At 38.5% G+C, this 11,627-nt stretch overlaps 1 protein-coding gene across 1 annotated transcript in view; it reads left to right on the top strand.

The window, feature by feature from the left end:
* focad (focadhesin) overlaps nucleotides 1–11,627 on the top strand; it is a 44,482-nt gene that overhangs the window by 17,213 nt on the left and 15,642 nt on the right. Inside the window, exons 10-23 of the mRNA XM_017036400.2 lie at nucleotides 813–1,006; nucleotides 1,820–2,080; nucleotides 4,986–5,090; nucleotides 5,289–5,390; nucleotides 6,137–6,264; nucleotides 7,758–7,884; nucleotides 7,975–8,109; nucleotides 8,657–8,707; nucleotides 9,676–9,759; nucleotides 9,911–10,055; nucleotides 10,155–10,343; nucleotides 10,644–10,765; nucleotides 10,851–10,943; nucleotides 11,016–11,146. Coding sequence (XP_016891889.1) covers nucleotides 813–1,006; nucleotides 1,820–2,080; nucleotides 4,986–5,090; nucleotides 5,289–5,390; nucleotides 6,137–6,264; nucleotides 7,758–7,884; nucleotides 7,975–8,109; nucleotides 8,657–8,707; nucleotides 9,676–9,759; nucleotides 9,911–10,055; nucleotides 10,155–10,343; nucleotides 10,644–10,765; nucleotides 10,851–10,943; nucleotides 11,016–11,146 — 1,867 coding nt within the window. The remainder of the gene's footprint in view (nucleotides 1–812; nucleotides 1,007–1,819; nucleotides 2,081–4,985; nucleotides 5,091–5,288; nucleotides 5,391–6,136; nucleotides 6,265–7,757; nucleotides 7,885–7,974; nucleotides 8,110–8,656; nucleotides 8,708–9,675; nucleotides 9,760–9,910; nucleotides 10,056–10,154; nucleotides 10,344–10,643; nucleotides 10,766–10,850; nucleotides 10,944–11,015; nucleotides 11,147–11,627) is intronic.

Raw genomic sequence — 11,627 nt, 5'->3', positions numbered from 1 at the left:
ATTTATATATATATAAATATATATATGTATATATATATATTTATATATATATAAATATATATATAGAGACAGAGAGAGAGATTTTTTTCACTTAAATTAAGACTTTAACAGCTCCTGTATAACCAACTCACTCTTCAACATGACAGGGCTCAAACTGCTCTCAACTTTAGCTACCGTTCTCTCTCTCTCACGCCCCATGCACATCAATCAATCAATCAAATTTTATTTATATAGCCCACATTTACAAAATACAGTTTGTCACATGGGGCTTCACAGGGTTGGTAACATCCTCTGTCCTTAGACCGTCAGCCAGGGTAAGGAAAAACTACCGAAAGAGAAACCCTTTCAACAGGGAGAAAAGAGAAAGGTAGAAACCTTAGGGAGAACCACAGGTGACGGATCCACTCCCTGGACGGACAGACGTGCAATAGATGTTATCAGAACAAACATTGTACAAAAACAAAAAAACCAATGAAGGAAAAAAAAAAAAAAAGTTCAAGTTCCGGTTGTGGATCCAGTAGTTGTCGCAGTAGTGGTAGTGGCAGTAGTCCTGTGCTCCTCCTGTTCACCGGTGGCAGCAGAACTGTAAAAGAGTGGGACCAGTTTCCTAAGTGCTAGCTGTAAAAATCCGTAAATTATTATATGTGTATGTAGATACATATGAACTGCCTATATGTTGCTGTATACTTATGTATGCAAAACTTATGTATGCAAATTTGTGTGAAAACATTCATAATTTTTTTTTGTTATTTTTTCCAATGTTTTAAGGATTCCTGTGATTTCTTTATGGGTTTTTTTTTTTCTTGACGTAGCACTAAGTTTGGTCCTTGAACAAGGAGAGACGAGTCCTTGGTTGAGTCCAGTGCTGGTTCTTCCCGTTCTGCAGCTGCTTTCCTGCTCGAGCCTCACTGAACCTTTAGCTGACCGGAAAACACACAACCTCAACCAGGAGCTGGCCAACAACCTGCTGAGCAGCATTAGCAGACAGACAGACAGACCTCGACAGGTAGCACTGAAGCAGTTTCTTTTTTTTTAAATACAGGTCAATTTGTTGAAGTCTGTTCTGTTCTGTTCTGTTAAATGAATGTAAAATCTCATGCAAACACTTGAGGCACTACAGATGGGTTGTCATCTGTAACGAACAGATGCAAGTTTTGTAATATCGTTTTCACACGCAATCCTGAATGGACTTCCACATTAGTAAATATTGTATTTCATCCTCTAGTAGTTTAAGCGCAGGGAATACACCTTTGTTCTCAGTGACCTTTAATTCAGACTTTTAGTTTTGTACATTCAGAAGCCGATCGAGTCAGTGCTAACTTTGAGCGACTGCTTATCTGACACATACGTCCTGTTATCGAAACTCCCGCCTCAAGTGAATTACTTAATGCGCATTCGTTGAGGAGTGAGTGCGCATCACTTTGCAGTGTGCACGCAAGTGTGGAGCGTAAAAGTGCCAGTTTGAAAACTGTATTCTACTGTATAGTCTATGTATCTAGTACATGTATACTGTAGTCTGTTGAAGTATGTCGAAGTAACAAATTTAGCTACTACTGCCAAACATCTAGGTTTAGGCTTTTTGGCTCTGTCGACCGCATTTGGTCGACGTACAGTTTGTTGTCTCGCGTCCTGTCAGTTTACCATACTTTTCAGAATACCATACACCACATTACTGCACAAGAGCACAAAAGAAAAGCACCAGTGTTGCCATGGTTACATACAGCCATCATTAGCTTTCTCGCGTAGGCAGGGAACACAGTGGCTCATTTCATTTTCCTTTAATGAAATTTTATGTCCTTTTTTTAAAATCTTCTCCCAGGCTGGTTCCCAGTTGGTCCTTCCCCTCGATTCCTGGTACAGTGAGCTCAGCACAGCTCTCTCTGTACTCTACAGAGTGGCGTCTGATCCAGCGCAGGCCACCGATTGGCTGCTCTCGGTCAGCTCAGCGGTGTCGTCCAGCCAGCGTCTGCCGAGGTCTTTAACGCTCGTCGTGACCCATCTCATTGTGACTGGTCAGGAAGACGTCTGCCAGCTGGCTTTGAATGCGAGCCAGGCTGTAGCTGCTGCCGACCCCTGCCAGGTAGATAATCCACACAGCTCAATTCAACACAGGAGGACGGATTAATGCTCTCCTCCCAAGCTCTGGATGAAATATTTGTAGAAGACACTGTGTATTTTCTACTTCTGCTTTTTCTTAAAATGAAAAAAAAAAAAAAAACCCTCATTGACCCTCACAAACATTACAAGTCGTAGTAGGTAGGAGACAGACAGTGCTGTTGTTAAGCCCCTCCCCCATACTTCAAATTCACCAAACTTCATTTTCAATTACTATAAACCAACTATTTGCATTAAATTAAGGAAATGAGAGACAAATCAGTTCCATTTCCTCACTGTGGAAAAAATAAAGAGACCCTTTGAAATTTAATTTTTTTTTTTTTTTTTTTGACCCTGACTGCAAAACCTGTGTGCCCTGCCTGGGTGCCAACCCTTATTTTGGAACTAGAGTACCTACAGTAATGCAAGTTAAAAGATCTTTTATAGAACATAATACAGTTATTACCAGGCATGTTCATCCTGTAGAAATATTTCCTGTAAAGCAGTGATCCCCCAACGTTTTTTGAAGGATGATTACATTTTCAAAATAACTCATCCCCTAGAAATATTTCCCATAAAGCAGTGATCCCCCAACCTTTTTTGAAGGATTTTCAAAATAAAACCTCTTTTAGACTTTATTCTATTAGTATCAGAGTCTGAGTGACCTGTTGTTTTGAAACAATGACAGATTAACTTTAAATGAAAAAATTAAAGGGATATGACTGGATTCTTTTTCAACATAGTAAATTAGTAAAACTGAAGTACATTTTTTTCCACTGTGTCCTACTGTGGCCCCAAAACAAATGACCTATGAACCGCCATCAGTCCCCGGACCAGGGGTTGGTGAACGCAGCAGTAAAAGACTGTGCGAATGGTTTTGTTAATTAGTGTTAATTGCAATGAGCCTTTGTACAGTTGGGGTCTTTCACAGATAGTTCAATTAAAACAGTCCTTTTTACTTGAAAAATTGATCAATAATCCCCTTTAATGAGGCCATCTATAGTTTCAAACATGGGAATATTTACGGGCACATACCTAAAATAAACAGCCATTTTATGCTGTTCCTACAGGCTTCTAATAATAGTTCCCAAAGACGGGGCAGACCCCCCTCTGAGGGTCACATGGTTATTGGCCCAGAGGCAATGTCTCTGTCATTGGCCAAGATCTAATCCCAGTTAGGGTGGTTGGTACCTTCCAGTGGACTCACCACCTACAGGAAGGTTCAGGGGGGTTGGTACGGTGCAGTGTGATTTGGGTGGAGACTGCTGCCCCCGTGACCTGAAAAGAATCCTATTTAAACAATAGACATTAATTTGGGAACCAATGCCTTAGATCACAGGTGTCAAACTCATTTTGATTCAGGGGCCACATAAGGTCTAAGTATCTGTGAAGTGGGCCGGACCAGTACAATCATAACATAATGACCTTAGAAAACAATAAGTGCATTTTTATTCATTATCTTTTTCCTGCGAATGAGTATATTAGATAGAATATTCATATTTAATGTAATGTAATTTGATAAAACATCATGAACACTTTCGTCAAGTGGGCCGAAATAAACACCCAGTTTTGCCCCGCGGGACGTATGTTTGACACCCCCGCCTTAGCTCATCTTTAGGCAAAATAGCTTTGATCGTTCTGGTGTGAGCATGTTTAACGGTAAAAGAACAAAAGACCTAGAGGTGTAAAATTGAAATGCCGAAAATATAAATATGCATGCTCCCCACAAAACCTCTTAAATGTCAAAGCAAGTGGGGCCTCCAGGCTTTTGCAGACTTTAGCAGATCTTCCTTGATACTCAATAACAAACCCTTTGTAAAAATAAAATCCAGCCGTGCTTTTAACTGCTTGGTTTTCCTGCGGCGTGAGTAAAGAGAAAGGTTTGAACCAAGTCAGTTCCCAGTGGCCCTCTGGGACTGTAAAAGGAGTCACAAGCTGCAGACGATGATGGGAAATATCACAAAAGGTTATGGGCTGCTCATTAAGGCTGCTTGTTAGACGACTCACTATAGTCCCCTCCTTGGCCCTAATTGCTCCCAGAGTGCCACTTGCTGCAGTTGTATTGTGTGCCAGGAGTAGGTTATTGGCCTATTTGAATTTACCGAATCCCATTCACAAACATCTGCCTGCCACAAACACTCGCATTTACTCACGTTACTGTAATTGAGTACCATCATTTGCGGACTATTGAGCGCACCTGAATATAAGACGCAACCACTAAATTTATAAAGAAAAAAAAATTGTACATATATGCGCACTTCTCTATAAGCCGCAGGTGTCCACGTTGTAACATAAGATTTTTTTTTTCACTTTTAATTAAATAAATGCTTTTTTCCGAACAGTGCCTGGCTAGTTACACGTTAGCTCTTTCCTGCTTTAGCGCCCCCGACCGTAGTTGGAATGTACAGGAGAGACTTAGTGATCTGCTGCAGGGCTGAAGCTAACATTAGCTAACTTGGCTAACTCGTAATAGAAAGTAACTTTTACTCAAAGTACATTTGGAATTCATTACTTTTTACATTACTTCTTTGCTGTTACTCGAGTAGATTTTTAAATGGGTACTTTTACTTGAGTAGAATTTAAGCAAAGAAAAGATACTTTTACTTAATTCAACCTATTTTTCCACCAGTGCACATTAGTTCTTTGCTTTTGTAGTATATCTTTGTTTTTAAAGGTGAGACTGTGTAGATGTCCAAAAATACCGTTGGTCACTGACATGGTAACAAACATAGTTTGAGTACCGTGTCATTCAGTTTGCAAACTTACGGGACTGCCTCATTCTCGGCCCTTCCCTCTGTCTCCCTAACCACAGGTAAAGTATTTTTCTTCTCGTATCTTCCACCACTTTTATTCGCTTCTTTTGTTTCCTGTGCGTCTGTGTCTGTGTGAAGGTTCCCTCCCTGGTCCCTGTTCTGCTCTTCAAACTGGGAAAAGAAAAGAATCCTCTCAAGGCTCATGCTGTGCTCAACTGCCTCCCAAACCTTGGGACTCACAAGGTGCTGAGCAGCCCCCCTGCTCTCTCTCTCTCTGCTGCTCCACACTACAACGGAGTTTATAATGTCATTGAAATCACATTAGTGTTTTACCGCCATCTCAGTAAAATTCACAAATGATTTGGAATAATGATAATAAAGTGCAGAAGCGTCTCTTTGTTTATGTCCCTTCACCCACACCATGTGCTTTCCTGTTTTCAGCTCTGTGTCCCCATGATGCTGCAGACACTTCACATGTTGGCCAGCGCCCCCAGGCTGAGAGCAGTGGCAATGCGCCTCATGACCACCCTCTGGAAGAAACAGGTATATTTTTGAGTCCTAATATGTAATATTATTGTTATATTAGGTGTATAACAGGTATTACATTAAGACTAAGAAATAAAAAAATATTTTTAAAAATACCCCAAAAAAAGATGGAATAAAGTGTAACCGTAATAAAGGTAAATGGAGTGGCAAGTATAAACGTTAGGTGTGCAGGTTTACCAAGTGCTTTTATAAGACAGAATATTTTACAGTCCATTAGAATTGCCTTACGTGAAGTTACATAAATAAATAGGGAAAAAAAAATAATGAAGGAATTTACAGAGATTAAATTTGAATAACGCAGTTCTAAGAATATTGTAAAAAATCTTTAAAAAAAAAAATTGTTTTATATTTTAATTTTACACAATTGCGTCATGTAACTGTACGTTTTTCCACTTCCTCCTGTTACTTATAGTAAATATATATTACATTATGCAGAAAAAATAATATTCCAGTAAAACATTACATTTAAGTTGAAATTATGAAATGAAATACTTCTGTCTCCTGAGCTGATTAGTAGGTGATCAAAAACACCTGACAGCTGTTTAATTAATTGACGGTTGGCTGATTCATCAATTCTACTTCAGCAGCCTAATAGAACCTGATCGCTGCTCGATTCTCTTGCGGTCTCATGCAGACATCTTCAAATTGTCCTCATGGTTTGGTAAAAAAAAATGTTGGTAATATGTTGTGTAATCATTTTCACACCACACTTTCTCTCCTTCGACTGGTTTTGTCACCATCAGGACCGTGTTTACCCAGAGCTGCAGCGCCTCCTGGGTCAGCAGGACAGCAGGGCGGTGGTGGGAAAAGACGCTCAGTGGGAGCAGATCCTGGCCAGAGCTGCCAGTCTCAGGGACATCTGCAGAGAAAGGTCTGGGCTGCAAATAATTTGTCTTCATTTGTCAGCGTGACAGCGGGAAGCAGAAAAATGATATACTTGTCCGCCAGGTGGCAGCAGAGGGCAAAAAACTAAAACAAAAATGAAAGCTAGAACTTTGTCTTTCATTAATTCCTGCTTAAAAAAATTGTTTTATGAGTGGATAAATTGTGGGTAAATTGATTATTTCATTATAGTATTCATTACTAATACTTTTTTTTTTTTGATGTGTTGATTTGTATTTGTAATGAAAAAGATTCCACATTTGGTGGTGTTGTGAAACACTGCATTAGACGATTTATCAGTAAAACTGAAGATAAAATAAGAAAATAAATAATTGATAAAAAGATTTAAATAAAATAAAATTTGTTATAAATAATATTGTCCAAATAATTATGCACACTTATTTGTTAAAGAATATATTTATGTAAAATGTAGGTTTCTGTACAGTAAATGCACCCACTGAACAGAAAGTGAGCAGAGCTTTTATGCCACTTTTCTCTATTTCGATTAAAAAAAACAAACTGTCACTGTGCCACTAGACCAGGCATGAGCAAACTAAGGCCCGGGGGCCGGATGCGGCCCATTCGGCTTTTTAATCCCGCCTACCAAACTTTTCCAAAATAGTATAATTTATTTATTTTATTATTATACTTCCCCTGCAATACCCACGTTTCTCCAATAGATGGCGTAGAAAATGATAAAAGCATTTTAGCATTTTAGCCTTTATGCATGACTTTTACATGTCATTTATCTTAGTTCACACAAACGCTCCATCTATCTGCACCTAATCCGGCCCCCCTGTTCAATTTTAGGACAGTTGTGGCCCGCGAGTCAAAAAAGTTTGCCCACGCCTGCTTTAGATGTCGCCAAAAATTAAAAGTTTGCCTACACCTGAGTGTTTCTCTAAACAATGAATCACACCCGATGTTGGATAAATATGCGTTGACATTTACTCCATGACCTTAGCATGTACATGGCTCGACTTCAGGTCTTTTTATAAATTGCTCGAATTGTAACAGAACAAATCATAACATTAGTTTTTCTCCTATCTTCGACCCTGATGTTACTTTACTTTACTCCAATCTGTTGACATTGATGACCTATTAAACAATTGAACGATGAAGGTGATTGGATTGGATCTTTTTAAGTCATGGGTGGGCAAACTTTTTTGACTCATGCGCTAATATGACATATTAAATAATTTAATAAAATGTATAAACCTTCAAAGAAAATTTTGCACATGTGATCTTCTGCCATCTAGTGGCACTAACTATAATTACAATTAATTTGTTGCAATGCATGAAACAGAAGAAATCAAATCAGTCTTTGCCATACGTTGAACCAGTGTTCCGCAGGCCAGATTAGAAAGCCCAGTGGGCCATATCTGGCCTGCGGGCCGTAGTTTACCCATGTCTTCAAATGTCCATGAGATTAAATGTCAGTGGATTCCCATGAAACTCTCCTGTTCTGCTTGTGTTTGTCAGGCCCTACCAGCACGCAGGTGACATGTTGGCATCAATCACCCAGACTCTGAACCAGTGCACCAAAGCTGACATGGCAACCCCAGCTGCCCTCGCCCTGCAGGGTCTGCAGGAGCTGTGCCGAGCAGAGGTTCTCAACCAAGCCGATTGAAGATGCAGAAGCTTGCGTAAATTGAGACACACTTAGTCTCTGTTTCTTTTTTTTCTTATTTTCTTAAAGGTCGTTGACATCATCTCAGCATGGAGACGTCTCGGTCCTGAGCTGAGCTGTGAAACTCGTCCGCTGATGATCAAAGCTGTGGCTGAGCTCCTGGCTCTGGTTCCACAGCTGGCTGTGAAGTCTGAGGAGTATGAGGTAAATCAACATTTTTTTTTTTTTCTGGCTGGTTAGACATCACAAAATATCACATGACATGACAATAAATATGCACAAATATTTATTATAAGGGGAAACACCCATGCTGGAATGAGCCTTAAATTATGTGTGACGTTTTTCATGAAATATCTGGGTTCATTTGAAGTTTTTAATATATATTTTTTTATTACATTTTTAACATAAAACACATTCCTTCCACATTTTTCACATATCTGCTTCAGGTCTGGAGCTAGACACAAAAATAACAACTGATTTCAGTTCATCAAGGGTTAAACTAACATTATTATATGTGTAGTTTTCACAATATAAATACACAAAAAAAAACCAGTCCATCAGAAGAAGTATTTTTTTACTTAACTCCATGGCTGTTACTTTAAATAATTTAAAGTAATATTTAATTAAATAATACAATATAGTTTTTTTATATATATACTGAGTATTATAGATATATTAAATACAGGTAGAGTAATTTAAAAAAATGTTAGTGTTAAATTAAACTTTTTTTTTTTTAATCCTTTTTTCTCAGAAACTGAAGGAGGAGGTGGTGAGCTTTCTCTGGAATTACGCTTTGAACAAGGTCTGTATATTGATGATGTCATCTGTTTGACAAAAGTCAAATGTCAAATGAAGCACACAAACAGGTCACCAAGGTTTAGCTCGGTTTTTTCTTTTTATCCAAAATGAAGAGAACTTGAAACTCGGGTGAAAAAAAACAAAAAAAACAAACAAAATCCAACATGGAAGGGACAGACGAGGGACAATGTGAAGGAGGGACATTTATAGTATATGCTCCATACAACAGGCCAAGTGTTAGCGATGAGGCTAATTGCAGAAAGGCAAGGAGAAGGAGAAACATTGTGGCTGCTTTTTTTTTAAATAAATAAGAAGAAATTAGTCAAAGTCATTGTCTTAGGGAAGGAAAGTGAGGATTACATTCAGGTTAAAAAAAATATTTCTTATATGTTCACCTCTTTTTTTTATTAAAAAAAATCAAAGATTCTGGCCAAATATAATAACATTATGGACCAGATTTGGCCCCCGGGCCTGAGTTTGGTCTACTAAGCAAAAAGGGAAACAGAAAGCAAATATAAGCTAATTATAAAAGTTGAAGCAAAAATAATAATACAACAATACAACACAAGAATATATAAGTATATATTATATGTATGTATATATATATATTTGCAATATGTATGTGTATATATGTTTTTTGTGTATGAATGTATATGCTGTATATATATATATTTATATGTGTATATATGTGTATATATGTATATATATATGTGTATATATATTTATATATGTGTATATATGTGTGTATATATATATATATATATAGTATATGTGTATATATGCATATATACATATATGTATATATATATATTTATATATATACATATATACTGTATATGTGTATATATATGTGTGTGTGTTTAAAGTCTTGAGACTCTGCTTCTTGTTGAAGTTACGACTTAATGATGGATTAACAACAGGTCAAAAATCTAATATCATGTGAAATATGTGGGGTTTTTTTTTCTGCGCCAGGATCCACAGGTGGCCAGTTGTGGCTTCCGGGCTTTAGCGGATTTTGATGAGGTTGTCCACAAAACAACTCTCCTCCCCGAGGCAGTAAGTGTCAACAGTGTCTTTTCTGTAGATAAATGTAATCCACTCACTGTTGTTTTAAGGTCTTTTTTTTTTTTTTTTTTATGGTGAAAATTGTCATTTAAAACACCGTAATTATAAACTGACTGTCAAATTCCATCTTTGTGACACGGAGGCCAGACCACCTCCAAAACAGCCCGCAGATGAGGACAATATAGAGAGGAAAGAGGAGGAGGAGGAGGAGAAGGAGGAAGACCTCTCCATCCCTGGAGCTTCATATGTAAAGCTGTTGGCTTTAACTCCAGTATCTGTTCTCCCAGGTGAATAGACTCTGACTATCCTCGCAAAGAATACTATATACTATACCTGGGTTTTACGGGTATTATCCCAATATGTTTATGTTTATTGTTTTTGTGTAGCGTTTGAGCTCTTCCTGACATCCCTGGTGAGGCAGGAGATGAGCCAAATGCCCCGGGGTGTTTACTTCTCAGCCCTGCGGGGGGGCAACCTGCGATCAGACCAGGGTAAAACAGTGGCAGGAATCCCATCGTTCATGTTGAGGACCTACGAGAAAAACAAACAGCCCGGCTTAAAGCCTGGACTTGCAGGTAAATACTGTACATAATGATCCTTCCTCTCTCTGTGGAGCCTAATTATTGCATGCAGTATCATTGAGTACTGATATCACATATACAGTAAGTAGGTTGTAGGAGTGGGTGGCTTTGCTTGTACTGTGTTTCTATATCAGGCATCGACAAACTAAGGCCCGGGGGCCGGATTATGCTCGTATTTTGAGGTTCCGTTGTAATGGTAGAAAGCTAAGCTAAGCTAACTGTTCTACGTAGGTGCCTTAAATTTCCTGTTGAATTGAATGTGAAACTTAGTTTGTCTCCGTGTGGTTGTCGCAGCCGGACTGCTGCTCAGCTACGAGCTGCCCGTCCAGACTGACCGCAACGGAAAACCAATCGATCGATTCCTGGTTAGCCGCAGCCGCAGCTATCAGCAGATGCTAACAGCCCTTATTCATGAGGTGATGTACATAAAACCAGATGTCCGTTCTGTTCCCTCCCATGCTTTTCTCTCACTCCTCCATTTTGTTTGCCGCTGGTGTTTAGGTGAACATTCAGCCGTCTGAGTGGCACCGAGCCCTGTTGTTACCGCAGGCCTGGAGGGACTTCGTCAGTCGAGTATTTCACGCCGTCCTACAGGTGACGTAACTGTACGTCAGGCTTGAGGGAAACACTGAGGTGTCACTGAATGCCATCTTCTGTCGTGTTCAGGGTCGACGTGCCGACATGGAGATGCAGCAGAAACAAGGCAAAGGAAATCCAGAGGAGCTGCAGTACCAACAACACTGTGCCTGGCTGTGGTCCGAGTCTCTCTCTCACACACTTACACACACACACTCTCGTGCAGTATGTATAGTATATGCTAAGGCTAGCTAACAAAGTTAGCATAGTGAGGTAATACAGACACCCATTTGAAGTATTTGTAATAGCTGAAATAAAGTATTTTTTACTAAGTATGAAATAATTTTTTTGGTAATATATGAATTTATATTACCAAAAATGTAACTTTATTTTAGCATTTTTTTCTTTTTTCTTTTTACTTGCTTTATTATTGATTTCATTTTACCATGATTAGTAAATGACTACTCAGTAAGACGCTTTCTTAGAGGAGAAATTTTTGTGTAGCTTTCTATTGCTAATTGCTAATTCTCACATAATTATGTAAATAGATCAGTATTGTTGACTCAAACTTTTTACCTGTGGGGAATAATACATCTGTGTAGTAACACAGTATAAAATGTATTTAAAAATACTATTGCATGTATAAGCTTTATTTTCCAATTTTTAAAAAATACATTTTGAGATTTACGTTATATTCGGTCA

The sequence above is a fragment of the Cynoglossus semilaevis genome, chromosome 1 (assembly GCF_000523025.1).
Source record: "Cynoglossus semilaevis isolate Cse_v1.0 chromosome 1, Cse_v1.0, whole genome shotgun sequence".
NCBI lineage: Eukaryota > Metazoa > Chordata > Actinopteri > Pleuronectiformes > Cynoglossidae > Cynoglossus > Cynoglossus semilaevis.
Note: the sequence above shows the minus strand (reverse complement) of the source record. Positions and strands in the feature narration are given on the sequence as shown.